General features: G+C 45.4%; 1 protein-coding gene across 1 annotated transcript in view; it reads left to right on the top strand.

Annotated features, from left to right (window-relative positions):
- ctnnd2a (catenin (cadherin-associated protein), delta 2a) overlaps window positions 1-17,796 on the top strand; it is a gene marked incomplete at both ends in the record, with an annotated part of 886,308 nt that overhangs the window by 275,326 nt on the left and 593,186 nt on the right. The window contains one exon of the mRNA XM_084325908.1: window positions 15,169-15,341. Within this exon, the coding sequence (XP_084182034.1) occupies window positions 15,169-15,341 (173 nt within the window). The remainder of the gene's footprint in view (window positions 1-15,168; window positions 15,342-17,796) is intronic.

The raw sequence follows: 17,796 nt of genomic DNA, 5'->3' as shown, positions 1-17,796 counted from the left end.
GCGCCCCTGGACGAGTACTTCAGCTGCTCGGACCTTGCCATCGGCACCGGTGATCACTTTGCTTACGCGGCCAGCCGGCCACATAGCTCTGGGTAGTGACTGGTCAATAATCATGACGACTGTTCCTTCCGTCAAATTGTCTCTCTCTTTTACCCACTTCTGGCGGGTCTGTAGAGACGGTAGGTAGTGCAGTAGGAAACTGCTCCAAAACTTGTCGGCTAATACTTGGCTGTACCTCCACATTCGTCGGCCGTTCGCTTCTTCAGGCCGGTACATTGTCTGGGGTAACGCGGGATCTAGCCGCCCCATCAGGAGGGTGTTGGGGGTGACTGGGTCGATATCTGCTACATCACTGGAGACGTAACCGAGGGGCTTTGAGTTCAATACTCCCTCAATCTCCGTGAGGACTGTCATTAGGACTTCTTCCGCCACAGTCTGGGCCCCAAGTACTGCGTACAGGGCTGTCTTTATAGAACGTACTTCTCGTTCCCAAGTTCCACCGAAGTGGGGTGCGTTTGGGGGGTTGAATTGGAAGTCAATCTGGGCTGGAGCGAGGTGGGTCTTAAGTTCTGGGCCCATAGCTTGGAAGCTCTCTCTCAGCTCTCTTTCGCCGCCTTTGAAGTTTGTCCCATGATCGGACAGTAGTGTAGACGGTTTTCCTTTCCGTGATGTGAATCTTCGGAAGGCCATAAGGAATGAGTCTGCGCTCATGGTCGGAAGGAGCTCGATATGTATCGCTCTGGTGGTCATGCATTTGAATACAATACCCCACCGCTTCTCGGTGCCTCTTCCTTTCTTTATGTGCAGCGGGCCAAAACAGTCCATGCCTGTTGAGTGGAATGGCTTGTCGCCGAGTCGGAGGCGACATGGAGGTAGGTCAGCCATCCGTGGTATGCTGGGCTGCGCGCGCCACTTTCGGCAGTCTAGACAGGTTCGCTGGAAGCGTCGCACCGCCTCTCTTCCTTGAAGTATCCAGTAACGACGTCTGATTTCCGCGAAGACTCTCTCTGCTCCTGCGTGGTGTACATCCTCGTCGTATTTCTTTATAATCAGCTCTGTGACCTTGTGTCGGCTGTTCAATACGATCGGGTACTTAATGTCATCCGGTAAATTGGGGGCTCTCCGCAGGCGACCACCCACTCTGATGAGGGTATGTGTGTCACTCTCGGGGGCCAGATGAATCAATCTGCTGTCTGATGGGACGGGCTTTCCTCCCTGTAGACAGTCTAGTTCATCGGGGAACGAGTCTCTCTGGGCTCGTTGCAGTAGAAGCAGTTCTGCTTCCTCGTAGTCAGCTGCTGACATATCAGCGGGGGACTTAATCTCTGGGTGGTGCCGCAGGAATGTCCGTTGCTGCGCACTCTCTATGGTAATGCAATCGTCTATGTTGGGGTCTGCGGAGACAACAGTGCTCAATCCACAGAACATGGGTTTCTTATTCTCAGCCTCCTCGTCACTTGCTTCCCTCGGGGTGGGCGTGGGCCAATCTCCTTCCGGGAGCTTGAGGAATGCTGGTCCGTCACTGTAGATGTTATGACGGGTTAAGTCATCTAGGGACATTCCCCGGGTGATGACGTCAGCTGGGTTGTGTTTTGTATCAACATAGCGCCAGTTTGCTTCTCCGGTTAACTCTCCGGTTAACTCTTGAATCTCAGTGACTCTGACTCCCACGAAGACTTTGTATTTGCATGAATCCGATTTGATCCAGGCGAGTACTGTCGTGGAATCTGACCACAGGATTGTTCTGTGCACCGGAATGGTGAGCTCACGTTGGATGAGCGTGGCTAGATGCGCTCCTGCGAGGGCTGCGCAGAGCTCTAGACGTGGGATAGACTGTTGCTTGCGTGGGGCTATTCTCGAGCGGGCGAGGATGAATGCTGTGTAGATCTCTCCCCCCTCTTCTTGGGCCCGCAAGTAGGCTACTGATCCGTAGGCGACCTCGGAGGCGTCACTGAAGACGTGTAAATCCATTTTACATGTCTCTGGCCTCACCGTGGGTGGGAAGTAGCTTCGGCGTATATTAACGCCTGGGAGTGAGTGGAGTTCCATCTCCCACTCTCTCCAGGTGGATGCAAGGTGTGCGGGAATGGGGTCGTCCCAGCCCTGGTCCTTGTCCCACAATGCTCGTACAATCATCTTTGCCCTGGTGGTGTACGGTAGTATACATCCTAACGGGTCATATTGTCGGGCGAGTGTTCTGTACACACTCCGCCTGGTGGTCGGTATTGCCGTCGACCTTCCCTGCTCCGTGGTCAGGGGTTTGTGTCTATAGTGGAGCGAATCTGTTTTGAAGCGCCACACTAGTCCTAGTGTCATCTCTTGGGCTTCTCCTGGGATTGTGGCCATCCAGGTCTCGCTGCTCGCTGCCTTGTCCTCGGAGGAGAGGCTGCGCAGTACGTGCGGATCGCTGCTGGCCCACTGCCTGAGATCAAAGCCGCCTTTGATCAGAGAGGCGCGGAGTTTAAGTAGGAGAGCCTCGGCTTCTTCCTGGGTCGAAACGCTTTGTAGACAGTTATCTACGTAGAAGCTGTTCTTCACACTGTGTCGGACCTCTTCGTCCGCTGCTGGGTCCTCTGCGACATGTCTCTGTAGTGCAAATGTAGCACAGCATGGGCTGCATGTAGTTCCGAAAGGGAGGACTTCCCATTGGTAGATGGCTGGGTGCTCATCTCCTGGCCTCTCTCTCCATAGGAACCGCAACGGGGGCTTGTCCTCCTCTACTAATCTCACCTGCAGGAACATCCCTTTGATATCCCCGCTGATAGCCACCTTGTCCTGGCGGAAGCGGAGTAGTACGCCTAGTAGGGAGGGGCCGAGTGTAGGACCGGGCAATAGCTCTTTATTCAGATTTTGGGATCCGATCTGGTAGCTGCAGTTAAACACGATGCAGTCTTTGCCGTTGTGATGAACCTTGTGGTGGGGCACGTACCACGATTCAGTCGTCTGGTCGGCCTCTTTAATGTCAATCTTTGTGACGTGTCCCGCTGTGATGAGCTTCTCAATCTCAGCGCGGTATACACTTTCTTGGGCGGGGTCCTTGGCTAAGCGCCGCTCTGTGTTTAGTAGGTACCGCTCTGTGGCGTCTTTCTTTGCGTGAAAGGTAGGCATCCCTTCCCGCCGCAGGAGTGGCGTGGCGTATCTCAACACGCCGCTGACTGGGACTCTCTTTGTTCCCGTCTCGAGGAGGTTAATGGCGTAGATGTCGTCTTTAGAGCGAATGTCTTTCTTTTCGTTCTTAAAGGGCATTTGTTCTAAGGTCCATAGCCTCTCTACATGCTGCAGGAGTGCGGTGTCTCCCTCTGTGACTCGGGAGTGGAGACAGCTAGTGGCTGTGGTTCGGTTGAGAGATTTGGCGAGTGGGCCTTGGAGAGTCCATCCTAGGCGGGTCTCGACTGCTGCAGGACAGCCTCTGGGTCCGGTATGAACCCGGTCTATCGGGACAATGAGGTCTGCATGGTCGGAGCCTATCAACAGTGTCGGGGTAGCACCGTCTATGAGTGGGATCGGTAGCTTGCGTAGATGTACATATTTCTCCATCAGCTTGGCTACGGGGTATGTGTACCGCGAGAGTCCTATTTCTTGGCTGGTGAAAGCGTCTGTAATCCTGTACCGTCGCTCGGGCTGGCCGCTTGCTGCGATAGAGAATGAGACATTCTCGCCCTTTATCGTTTTCAAATCTTTTCTTATTGTCCGAATTGTCATTTGGTTTTCGCTCCCCCGCAGCCCTAGCTGGGCCGCAGCGGACGCGAGCAGAAGGGTCTTCTCTGACCCGTCATCAAGGACGGCGTAAGTGTCCATGACTTTATTCTGGTAGCTCAATGTCACACGGACTACCTTTAAGAGCACTCTGGCTCCGCTGCTGCTGGCGGGGTCGATGTACATGACGCTTGCTTTGCTGCTTGATGGTGCGGGTGGAGGCCGCCGTCTGTTACTGTCGTGGAGTATGTCCAGATGGGCTCCATCGCACCGACTGCACTTTTTCTTTAAGCGGCATTCGGCTGCCATGTGTGATCGCGCACAGCGAAAACAGCGTCTGTTGGACTTTATCCATTGACTCGCTTCCTCCGCATTCATCTTGGGGAATGAGTCACATTGTGACAGCCAGTGTTCTTTCTCACAGTAGGGGCACACTATCTTCCACTTCTCCTTTCTTGAGGGGGTACTGTGGCTCCTACTGCTTGGCACTGACTCCGATTGGTGCATGACAGTCACCGATCTTCTTCCATCATTTAGTCTCCTGGTTCCTTCTCTGGAGCCAGGGGTGCTCCGTCCGAATGTATCTAGCCGTAAGCTGCTGACTTCTCTCGCCAGGAAGTCGGCTAGATCGAGGAGGTTCGGTTCGGGGCCATTAGGGTCTCGGTGGTCTCTCTGCCGCCTAAAGCGCTCCTGTCGGGCGGGCGGTAGCTTCTCCAAGATCCTCTCTACATTTGAGTTGGCGTATAGTTCATGCCTACCCTTTTCCCTCTGCGCTCCCAGCATCCCTACCAGGGACTGCACTCTGATGGACAGGTCGTCCAGTGCTCGATTGTCTGTTGCTGGGGGTAGGCGGTCGATGTGCCTGATCTCCTGGATCACGTAATCCCATATACGTCCATATCTCTGGTCCAACGCTACCAGCGCTGCGGTGTATGGGGTCGTGGAAGTGGCGTAGGCGAGCGCTATGTTGTGCGCGCGGGGTACCTTTAAATGCTTCAGTAGTATCGCGTATTTATGGCGTTCATCAATGACATCCACCAACATTGTCTCCAGACACATGCGGAGCTCCGTATACTGGGCCCGGTTCTCCTGGGTGAAGTCTGGTACCATAGGTGTGCCAATGTATGACGCGGATTGTTGATACATCGGCGAGCGTTGGGGGAGAGGCCTCCTAGGCGAGTCTCCTCCTGCTCCTTGGCGTGGGCTGGTACCGGCTGTGTACCATGGCCCGCTGGTCCAGGTGCTGTTCCTCGGTGCGGGTCGTGCGTCGTGCTCACCCGTGAATAGCGTCGGGGGTCTGTAGCGCAGCTCCGCGGGGGTATAGCCTGGGCTGTACTGGACCTCCTGGTCCGGTAGAGTACTGTGCTGTCGTCGGGCGTGGTTCTCCTCCTCTTCCTCTTCGTCTTCCGTTAGGTCATCCAGGGCTTGTAGTCTCTGATTTAGCCTCTCCGCAGTGTATGCTGCTCCTTCCCGGTGGCTGGGTCTCGCTTGGACCGGTTGGGGAAGGGGGTCTGCGGGGGGTATAAACCTCGTCTGTTGGTCAAGTTCAGGGTCGCTTACTCGGCTAGGGGATGCCGCCCTGGAGTGATGTCTAGACGAGTTCCTGGAGCCTCTGGTGGAGGGAGGGGGTGTTGTCCTTCTGATCAGCTGTTCTATTAGTTGCGCTTGTGCTCTGTCGCGCTCGGCTTCGCGCTTGGTGAGATCCGATTCTCTCTGGGCACCGGTGGCGGCGCGCTGGGAGTCGGCCCGGTCTCTTGCCATATTCTCTTCCATCTGAATGCGTCTTATTTCCAGGCGTATGTGCTCTTCTTCGCTCCGTTGCTGTATCTGCAATCGATCGCGTTCACCCTGGAGTCTATCGCGTTCAGTAGAGGCTTTCAGGCTGACGAGGAATGCCTGCTGTAGTGTCCTCTCTGCCTCGCTGGGAGAAGACGGTTGTATAGGGGAGCCGTCCCTTGGGGTACTCCGTGCGGAGTCTTGGAGCTCTATCTCCACGGTGCTCTCCTCATCTTCTTCCGTGCCGAGTTCTCTCTCGGTAGTGTTGTCTTCCTCCCGGGACTCGTCGGGGACTACTTCTTCGGTATTGGCGGGGTGTAAAGTCATGTCTGGTTCCCCCTGGTCCCCACCGTGAGCTGGGTCAGTTACGTTAGAACCCATAGGGGCCTCTATGGTCGGGGTAGCCTGGTCGTTAGGGTTAGACATAATTTTACTTTCTAGTTTTACCGCGTTTACTGTTGGTAGAAGACTAGGTTGTTGACTGACAGCGTAAGCCTCTAGGTACTGAGGGAGCTGTCGTTTGCGCCGCGGGCGTTGTTGGTTAGGAGGATCGTTTCGTGGAGTGTTCATCATAGGCCATTTTAATATTAATAACACTATATTAATATTACACTGATTACCCTCCGGCTCGAAGGACCAATTGTAACTGAGGGGTACAATTCCCTGACTGTATGGTTAGATATGATACTTACTACCACTACCTCTTGTACTTTAGACTCTGGCCACCCAGTACTAGGTATGAATATGTTGAACACTCCCACCTGATAAACGGATCCAACACAAATGTACCAAATCGAAAGTTTGAGTTTTAATACATAGCAAAAGGTATGTACAACGATCACTTAATTACATTTATGATTTGAAATAGTATGCACTTTTATGGCAAATGAGTATTCGTAGGTAGATCAAAATCTCTGATTGCGCAGGAAGCAAATATACAACCTGGAATATTTAGGGAACAATAGCAATGATACTTGAATGATTATATAGCTGGATACACTAGGGGAAGGTTCCGACTGCTTGTAGGACAGCTGGAGGGGGGGGGGTAGAGTCTGGCTGTATCCCGTCTGGCCGAGGGTATCCTGGGAGAGCCCACAGTCGTGCGACCCGGTGCCCAGCGATCCTCGATCCACAGATGAAAGCAGTTGGACTCTCTGTGGCCGGCGTCCTCCGGTCCACGATGGAGAGACGTGAGGCGACCTCGTCGTGTAGAGCGTCTTCTCACCTGTCGTCCTCTCCGGGGGGGGTATTTCCAACACACCGCAGTGTTGGCCTTTATCCATAGAATAATCAAAGTACTCAAAGCATAATCCAAGCCGTGGAAGGCTAGCCGTCGTCGGTAGAATAATCCAATATACAGGTCCACTCGCTCTTTGGCCTGGAGCTCCTCGGGTGCAGCTTCACGTGGGGTCAACCACCCTGGATAAGCGTCCAGCTGATGCCCGAAACGATGGGGGTGCTGATTACTATAGAACTCTTACCGCACGAGGCACTACATATGAATAGACTATTATTAGCTTAATAGAATACGTCCAACTCGACGATATAGTGCCAAATATGACTATTCAAATATTAATATACACGATGTCTCAATGCCGATACTGGGCCGAATTGGCCTTACTGCCCACACGTGGTTCGCGGGGAGGCTTTTGCGTCTGTCACTCTGTTGGAGGGTAATGAACTGGACTAAAAGAAAGCTCTACTTTAATAGCGCAGTATATATACGCACTATGAACAAATAGTACCATTAGTGGTGCGGTAGACATATTCCTACGCGGAACTAGGACTTGTCCATACATGTTGAGCGGTACGATTGAACCTGGTCTGAGGGGTATGGCGACCTGGCACCAAGGTCTCGTCCAATGGTAGAATGGAGACTATTATGGGATGTTCAGTAGACTAGAAGGGATATTCAATGCATATTGTACAAGGAATATACAAGGGATATCAGGGGATATACAAATACAATTAAATATATATATATAAATAAATATATATATTCGGTTTAATCTGATCCTTCAGAACAGTATGTGTACAGATGGAGTGAAGATATCTCTGTTCTCTCAGTACGTTTAGTATGTGTACAGATGGAGTGAATATGTCTCTGTTATCTCAGTACGTTTAGTATGTGTACAGATGGAGTGAATATGTCTCTGTTCTCTCAGTACGTTTAGTATGTGTACAGATGGAGTGAATATGTCTCTGTTCTCTCAGTACGTTTAGTATGTGTACAGATGGAGTGAAGTGAAGATGTCTCTGTTCTCTCAGTACGTTTAGTATGTGTACAGATGGAGTGAAGTGAAGATGTCTCTGTTCTCTCAGTACGTTTAGTATGTGTACAGATGGAGTGAAGTGAAGATGTCTCTGTTCTCTCAGTACGTTTAGTATGTGTACAGATGGAATGAATATGTCTCTGTTCTCTCAGTACATTTAGTATGTGTACAGATGAAGTGAAGTGAAGATGTCTCTGTTCTCTCAGTACGTTTAGTATGTGTACAGATGGAGTGAAGTGAAGATGTCTCTGTTCTCTCAGTACGTTTAGTATGTGTACAGATGGAGTGAATATGTCTCTGTTCTCTCAGTACGTTTAGTATGTGTACAGATGGAGTGAAGTGAAGATGTCTCTGTTCTCTCAGTATGTTTAGTATGTGTACAGATGGAGTGAAGTGAAGATGTCTCTGTTCTCTCAGTACGTTTAGTATGTGTACAGATGGAGTGAAGTGAAGATGTCTCTGTTCTCTCAGTACGTTTAGTATGTGTACAGATGGAGTGAGGTGAAGATGTCTCTGTTCTCTCAGTATGTTTAGTATGTGTACAGATGGAGTGAAGATGTCTCTGTTCTCTCAGTAAGTTTAGTACAGACGCAGCGCTCAAAAATCAAACCAATTCTGCTGCTTGTCTGCTGCTTGTCTGCTGCTTGTTGCTGCTTGTGTGCCACTTAAGTATAGCACTCAGGTGTAAATTTTCGGTGGCTGGGTCTAAACGTGAACAAAGGGAGGGTACTTAACTTAAGTGCTTCCCCAGTGAGGGGGTCGGGGGCTACTGCCCTCAGACCCCCAAGATAATTTGTATATGGGCAGTCTGACTTGGGGTACTGACCATATATTAGTGTTGCAATGCATGATAAGTAAACAGTGAAAAAAGCTAAGAAATCGGATGGGGCTGGGACATTTGGGACGAATAAAAATGTACGATTAAAATCTCCCCAGCCTGTGGGAGGCAGTGGAGGTGTGAAATCTGGCCCGGTCCAGAACAATAGGAGTCACAAAATCAGTTTGGAGTGGAGTGGTGGAGGAGTGGTAGAGACGCAGGAGAGGTTTGATTTTTCAGTGCTGGATCTGTATGTGTCTAAATGAATAATAGGGACAAAATGTTTTGTAATTGGTCCAGTATTGAGGGAGATCGTTTCAGTTGGCAGCTGTGGAACTGGCTGTAATGTAATCACACGGAGCATTCATTCATACACATCAATATATGTCCACTAAAATAGCTGTTCTTGGCCACTGACCAAACAAGTGTCCGGATAGTCTTCTACTACAGTCTGGCTCAAACAGAGACCTTGCTCTAGAAACCTGCGAGGTGTGAGTTGTTGCAGAAACAGTAACATTACAGTGGAAATGTTAGTGAGTTGGTGAGGAAGATTAGGTTGTCTTCTTGGGAATACAGAAAGCATTGTGCTCTCAAAAAATATTAGGGCTGTCAGTTTATCGCGTTTATTCAGGGGTCTCAAACTCAATTTACCTGGGGGCCGCTGGAGGTAGAGTCTGGGTGAGGCTGCGCCGCATCAAATATAAAAAAAAAGGGTTTCAAGTATTCCAAAAAAAAGTACAACTGATCCAATCTTCTCAATCTTTAGCAATAACATTTCAGAACATGAACAGTTCTTCAGAACATGAACGGTTCTTCAGAACATAGGCTTCTCAGTGGTGTCAGTGGACTCATCCACAGCTATGGAAATGCACTGTGCATTTTTTTTATTCTATCACAAAGCTGTTTAATCTATAAGCTATAAGAAAAGACGTGAAGCTAAGTATATCTTTAGACGGAACAGCTATTGAGCAAGTTAGAGAGGCAAAGCTGTTGGGTGTCACACTTGATGGAACACTCTCATGGTCAACTCACACCAACAATGTGGTTGCCAAAATGAGCAGAGGTATTTCAATTATCAGAAGGTGTAGGTATTTTCTAGCCGATCTGATATTGAAGCAAGTGATACAGTCATTAGTTATTTCTCACCTTGACTACTGTCCAGCTGTCTGGTCTAATGCCTCAAGACAAGAGCTCAATAAGATCCAGCTCACTCAGAACAGAGCGGCCCGTCTGGCCCTGAACTGTTCAATGAGAAACAGTGTGGAGGGGATGCATACCAAGCTGTCGTGGCTGAAGGTGGAAGACAGACTGGATTGCAGCCTGATCTTGTTCATGGGGAATATATATATCTCAAGAGAACCTATCTGTTTGTATTCACAGCTAACATGTACACATGATCGACATAAGTATAATACTAGGCATGCCTGTAGGGAAACGTTCACACTGCTACTACCAAAAACCAATGCAGCAAAGAAAACTGTGTTATATAGAGCCATGTCATATTGGAATAAACTGCCAGTACATCTTACTCAGATAACCAGTAAGATAAGTTTTAAAAATAATTTGAAAAGAGCATTGAGAGAAAAAGAAATTAGTTTACATTAAAGAAAAACACAGATACTGTAGTTTACACTGTAAAGATATGACTGTCTGAGAGTTTAATCCCTTTTATTGTATTTTCTGTGATCTGATACTCTGTTTGTGTACTGTAATGCTATTTGGAAATATTTTTATATGTAGGAATATTGGAATATATTTTTAAATGTATGCTACTATAATGTTATGTATGTATGTACTGTTTTTATTGTGTGTGGACCCCAGGAAGACTAGTTGTTGCTGCGGTGATGACTAATGGGGATCCGTAATAAAGATAAAGATAATCAAATCACCAGCCAGTATTTCAGTTATTCTGGTTGCTGTGCGATCTGAGGGGGATTTGCTTTTGTTTGCCTTCAAACATGGTCTCCATCACTTCAGTCATACATTATTTTATTATGTATGCATCAGAGAGAGAATGGCTTCTTGTGTTTAGCCAACACCCATGTCACTGAGTGAGGACTTGGTTGCTTTTTCTCGTTGTGACATAGATTTAACAATAATTCTGCTTGCAGCTTGATATGATGATTTCATTCAATATTTTTTTCTTTTTTTTTATCCACTGTTTCTCCTCTTTTTTTCAAATTTTCTCCCATCTCAATTCCATTGTGCCAACTCTTCCCTCCCCTGTCTTGAACGCTGCTCGCATATGCCCCCCACTGGCCGGTTGTAGGGAGGATAAAACCCTTGTGGCAGCCTGTCACATCTTTTCACCTGCCAGCACGGACTCTCATTGGCGAGGTGTAACGTGCGAGTCCGGTACTGGACCCCTTGGACTTAAGAGGTTAAGAGACCTAGATGGTTTTGTGCATGTGATATGTTTGTGGCTGCAGGAGTCAATACTCTCCAGTGTTGACTTTTAAGAAATGTTATGTTTAAATTAGAGCTGGGCCGTTAACGGCGTTAACGTGCTGCGTTAACGCTATACTAGTATCGCGCGATAATATAATTATGCATTAATCTACAAAAAAAAATGTATTTTTTTTTTTTTTTAACCTTTATTTACCCAGGGTAGGTTCGCTGAGCACAGATGCTCTTTTTCAGGAACGCCCTGCTTCACATTCACACAGTTCCATTCACACCTGGGAGCTGCCCAGTACAACCACAGTTGACACCATTGGCCACTGAGCAACTCCACTGGAGCAGTTGATTCAAGCCATGTCACATAGTTCAAGTTTGAAATGATTCTTTCTGTTTTGCTCCTGAGAGTGCTAGATACTGTACTGTACTGGTAATATTATTTATTTGTGTTAACTTCTGAATAAAACAACTTATTAAACACAAGTACATCTTATTGAACATTATTTTGATATTTCATTACCAATTATCATAGCAAAACAGCTTTTTCAAACAGTCTGTAATGCATTTTGGAAACGGGAGATGGGCTCATGGTGTAATGGGCCACCTGGCCTGAGAAACATAAGGAGGAAAGAAAAAGTAAGGACTTACTTCTGGTCATTATTTGGGTAGAACACACATGTTTTGAATGCCTTTTTTTTTTTGGGGCCATTTTAATCTAGATTAATCTAGATTAAATCCAGGATTGCAGATAGATTAATCTAGATTAAAAAAAAATATATATGCCCACCTCTAGTTTAAATGTAATGCTTGCTTAATGACTCTTAATGAGGTAATCTTGGTTTGTATTAAACATAAGGTTTAGTACTACATACACACTACCAATCCCAGCTGTGGAGACATTGGTACAGTTGTCTCTTTGTAAGACATCAATGTTTGTAATATATATATATTCGTGCTGTCAGGCGATTAAAAAAATTAATCTAATTAATTACAGGATTTGTAATTAATTAATCGCATTTTAATCGCATAACCATTTTATGCCTGATATTCTATATTCTATAATCATATTTCAAATTGCATGTGTCCGGATGGCAGAATTCAGTACTGTATCTACAAAACCTTCTGTTTAATCATCTTCCATCTAAAAAAAATGTATTGATATTCTCATTTGGTTCATTACAATTTACTAAAAATAAAATTTTCATTCAATCAATCACCGCGCAGATTGATTGATTGAATGAAAATGTTATCAACAGATTGCAGAATGGGTACAATACAGTACGGCTCAATACACACAATTGTTAAGGGGATGCAGACCAGAGAAAGACTTTTGTCTTGTTTACATCAGGTTCCCCCATTTTCAATTCATAATGAATTGTAAGTAAGGGTGCAACTTGCTTTGTGGATCTAGCCCACAGTATTTCTGACACTGGGAATACATTCCCTGAGATTCATAGATGTCCCTAGAATCAGATACCAAGAACATGCAAATGGACCATATTAAAAAAAAATTAAATGTGTATTCTACATTATTATGGAATGAATGAGATAAAAAATAATATTATATAATATATATATATATATTTTTTTGTAATTAATTTTGAGTTAATTTTCATAACGCGATAATTTGCTGTGTAATTAATTAATCTAATTAACGCGATAAACTGACAGCCCTAATATATATATATTATATATATATATATATATTCTTTTTTTTAAACCTTGTTCTCTATCATATCTCTCTCCAATTACATATTCCATATCGCTGCTGTCGGGACAAAACCTCATAACTCCATTTTTTAATATTTTTTTTTATTATATAAATCAACTCCGTAGATCATCCTCCATATGTGTGTGTGGGTTTTACAAAGTTTAAACAATAGGAAAGCATTAAACCGATCATCTGTCTAAACCTCCTAACTCTATTCACCCTCAAATCTGTGTTAGTTTTTTTCATCTGCTGAAAAGTTGGGTTTTTGGAGTTATGAGGTTTTGTCCCGACAGCAGCGATATGTAAAGGGACTGACTCCATCGGGGCAGTTGATGTGGATATCTCTTTAAGACGAGCCATTATGTGGCTCTTGCATGGATCACTGATTCATTGATTTCCCCTTGGAAGCAGACGATGTGAGATAGATAGACAAGAGCAGAATCAGTATCACATGATCCTGTGTCTCAAAGATCCAAGCCCAAACCAAACATCAGGTAGTAGTACACACATCTTGTGGTTTTCAAACGGTCCTAACAGTCCGGGAATCGCAGCTGTGTTTGAGAGGGTGCTAGTGTTTAGAGGTTAATGATGTGTTTGACAGGGTGCTAGCCTTTAGGGTTTAGTGATGTGTTTGAGATGGTGCTGGCTTTTAGGGGTTAGTGATGTGTTTAATAGGGTGCTAGTCTTTAGGGGTTAGTGTGATGTGTTTGAGAAGGTCCCACTGATATACATATCCTCTACCGTGCAATGGGTGCCATACTTGTTTATTTGTTTATTGATACTTGTTTGCATCTTGTCTTACTGCCTGGTTGTATGCTGTTAATGGTATATTGTTTAAAATGTTTAAAATAAGAGTACTGCTCTATTTTATATTGTTTTTAATGGCAGGGAGTGCCGTGGTAATTATGTCGTATTGTCGTCTCACACAGCAGTGTAATGACAATACAAGCTTCTTATCTTCTTTCCTTATCTATGATCTGAGGTGGGACGTGGGATTATTTGAAAAGCAACCATCGTGTTTTATTAGATAGAGATCATATTTACACCCCTGAGTGCAGAAAGGGTCACCTGTTTAATTTTTTTCAGGAGTGGAAAATAATCAAATTCGAGATGTAGAAATACAAGGACATGCCATTTCTGACAATGGTTGAAAGTTAGATACATTTATTTCATATTTTTTTGTTCCTTATATGCTGTTTAAGAAATGTACTCTTTAGTAAACTATCTTTGTAATCTTTTCTGGGGGGTTGGATGATTATGAGTTTTCTGGAGTTTTGCTTATTTTTTGTGGCAAGTTATTGTTATAAGTAGTCATTATTATAGGTGTTGTAGGTGTCGTTAAAGGCGTTGTTAAAGGCGTTGTTAAAGGCGTTGTTAAAGGCGTTGTTAAAGGCGTTGTTAAAGGCGTTGTTAAAGGCGTTGTTAAAGGCGGTGTTAAAGGCGTTGTTAAAGGCGTTGTTAAAGGCGTTGTTCTGTATCGTTAGTGGCTTAGCTTGGCATCGCTACTGCACTATCTCGCGAGATAGTGCAGTAGCGATGCCAAGCATCGCCCCTAACTAACAGAACTTGGTTATAGTCATAACCTAACGTTAAAGGCGGTGTTAAAGGGGTTGTTAAAGGTGGTGTTAAAGGCGGTGTTAAAGGCGTTGTTAAAGGCGTTGTTAAAGGCGTTGTTAAAGGCGGTGTTAAAGGCGGTGTTAAAGGCGTTGTTAAAGGCGGTGTTAAAGGGGTGGTTAAAGGCGTTGTTAAAGGCGTTGTTAAAGGCGTTGTTAAAGGCGGTGTTAAAGGCGGTGTTAAAGGCGTTGTTAAAGGCGTTGTTAAAGGCGTTGTTAAAGGCGGTGTTAAAGGGGTTGTTAAAGGCGTTGTTAAAGGGGTTGTTAAAGGCGTTGTTAAAGGCGTTATATGTGTTATATATGTTACATGTGTTGTTATAGCTGTTATAGGTGTTATAGCTGTTATAGGTGTTGTTATAGGTGTTATATGTGTTACATGTGTTGTTATAGCTGTTATATGTGTTGTTATAGGTTTTCCATCTGTTTCACTTTCCACTTACAGTACAACTTTTTTGCCTTTCATCCCTTTTTAGCTCCTCCTCCTTTTCTGTTTTTGCTTCTCTTCCTCCTCCTCCTCGCCATCCTCCTCTTCTCATTCTCACTGTTCTCCTTCTACTTCTCTCTGTTCCTCTCCTCCTCCTCTCATTCTCTCTGTTCCTCATCTCCTTCTCATCCTCCTCCTCTCCCTGGGTTGATAAATTATGTATGCCATCTCCATCTCACCAAGCCCCACAATGCTCTACTGTCTGATTTAAATTACTGCTATCTGTGCCCCCCCCCCCTCTCTATCTCTCTCTCTCTCTCTCTCTCTCTCTCTCTCTCTCTCTCTCTCTCTCTCTCTCTCTCTCTCTCTCTCTCTCTCTCTCTCTCTCTCTCTCTCTTTCTCTCTCTCTCTCTCTCTATCTCTCTTTCTCTCTCTTTCTCTCTATCTCTCTCTCTCGGCAGGACCGACTCTTCTTTCCCAGAGTTCCTTGCAGCTCAACTCCACCCCAGAGGCTTCACTCCAGTACTCTGCCAGCTACCATAGCAACCAGACCCTCGCCCTTAGCGACAGCATCTCCGCGGCAACCCCACAGCGCAGCGGGCAGGTCGGGGGGGCCGTGCACAGCTACAACCAGGTAGGAAGAATTACTCAATTACTGCCGACGATGATGATGATGATGATGATGATGATGATGATGATGATGATGATGATGATGATGATGACAGTGGTGGCGATCATGGTTGAGGATGAGGAGTTATCATGAGTACACGTATATATTTGTAGTTTTCATTGTCCCTGCACTGTAAACTTACTGTATTTCTTCATCACTTACTCGGCACAAACCACTTCTCATTTTCGTTTGATGGCGAAACAGGAAATTGTACAGTAGGTGTTTAAAGGTCATATCAGTACGATTTGTATTGTCGCATTAAGTAAAAACTTCATGGAATAATAACTTTCACGGCTCAGTCTGAATGGTGCTCACGTGACGGTCTGTAAAAAAGTGAGGACTGTTTTTTTCTATGCAACCATCAAATATCTCACTGATGGGACCTTTAGGGAACGGACATCAAAGCGCTGGAGCTTAGCGGAGTGAAGTGAAGTGGCTGAAGTGAAGTGCAACACGACCGTAGCGGAGCATCTCTTTTTTTCTCTCCCTCTCTTTTTTTCTCTCCCTCTCTTTTTTCATTGTATGTGTGCTGCCATGCAATCACTTGAGCTGAGCGTTGATTCGGAGTTTAATCAGCTCTCCCCTGTTACAGCCTTTCAGATCCCCTGCTGCTGAGCTCCCCACAGCCATCACCTCTCTCTCTCTCTCTCTCCCTCGCTCTATCTCTCTCTCTCTCTCTCTCTCTCTCTCTCTCTCTCTCTCTCTCGCTCTCTCTCTATCTCTCTCTCTCCTTATCTATCTCTCTATCCCTCTCTCTCTCTCTTCTCTATCTATCTTCATCTATCTATATCTCTCTCTCTCTATCTCTCTCTCTATATATATGTCCTATCCCTATCTCTTTGTCTCCCTCTTTCTTGTCTCTCTATATCTCTGTCTCTCTTTTCTATTTTCACACATATATTTTCTCTCTCCTCTCAACTATCATCTACTAATATCACCAATCATACCAGCAACAGTATAATCAGAACACATTCATTAACAGTGAAGCTCAATTCAGCACTTAAATTAAAGTGATACACAATATAACAATATCTCTCTCTCAGGCGGCTACGTGGCGTAGTGGGCAAGGCGCTCGCCACGAAATCTGGAGACGCTGGGCTTGCCTGTTCGAGCCCAGCGCTCCACATTTGCTTTCAGTTTAGCTGGTCGTCCGTACTAATACACATTGGCCGTATTAGGGGGTGGGAAACTGATGGGTGGGGATCGGGCGTTGTGGACAGCGACTCCTACAGGTCGGTTGGTGCGCCTGCGCAGTAGAATCAGGAAGTGTCGGTGGCAGCGTGAGCCTCCCACGCGTTACTCCTCGCCACTGAGAGATCGAGCTGCGCAGGTGAAAAGATGCGACTGCTGTTACCTCAAGTACCGGAGGGGACTTGTGCTATGTATGACTTAGTCCACATTGCAGCCGGCTTGTGGGAGGCAAGAAACAGCGTTCGTGACAGGGGAGGGTTGAATTGGATGATACGAAAATGGGATGGGAGAAAAAATATAGAAAATGGGAGAAAAAGTGGATAAAAAAAAATATCTCTCTCTCTTTCCTCTCCTAGCATGCAATCTTTCCCTCGTCCCCCACTTCTCTCTCTCTCTCCTCTCCCCTCCTCGTAATACTTGTATGTCTCGTTCGCGTTTCACATGGAATAGTTCTACAGTACATACAGTAGTTGTTTTTGTAGTCTTGGTATAGTGCCATTGGGTACAGTTGTGTAGTAATGGAGAAAGAAATATGTAAATGTCGTTTGTTTCAATGTATTTAAAAGTGCAATTTATTCAGTACCATTATTTACACACCGACATTATGGGAAATGTCCTCTCCAGAGTCAGACAAGAAGATAGATACCAATGTCCTCTCTGTGCGTTCAGTACATTTAGTCATTTAGCTGACGCTTTTATCCAAAGCGACTTACAAGTGCTGTACAACAAGTCATCAGGAAGGGCACAACTCTATCAGCTGAGTAACAATGTTCATCAAAGTGTTGAGTGCTACAGTGTAGGTTAGATTATTAGGACAAGTGCATGACAGTAAGGTTAGTTAGTGTTTGATTTTTATTTTTATTTTCAGATAATGGTTGAAGAAGTGCGTCTTTAGTCGACGGCGAAATATTGGACAGGTTTCGGCTGTATGGAAGCAAATGATTGACAGAAGTATTTGAATTTTATCAGACACCGAATTTATAGCATTGAAAATAATTACTTTGAAAACATGTATCTGAATTTTTTCAGACACCAAATTTATAGCATTGAAAATAATTACTTTGAAAATCATGTATCTGAATTTTTTTGCTCCGGATTTACCTATGTGAAATAAAAATTCAGTGTTTAAAATTCAATGTAAAAATTTGAATGCATAATAAAATTCAATGTAAAAAATTCGGTGTATAGAATTCAATGTAAAAAACCATCATCCGGGCTACCCAAACAG

The sequence above is a fragment of the Notolepis coatsorum genome (assembly GCF_963971535.1).
Source record: "Notolepis coatsorum genome assembly, chromosome: 12".
Lineage (NCBI taxonomy): Eukaryota > Metazoa > Chordata > Actinopteri > Aulopiformes > Paralepididae > Notolepis > Notolepis coatsorum.
Note: the sequence above shows the minus strand (reverse complement) of the source record. Positions and strands in the feature narration are given on the sequence as shown.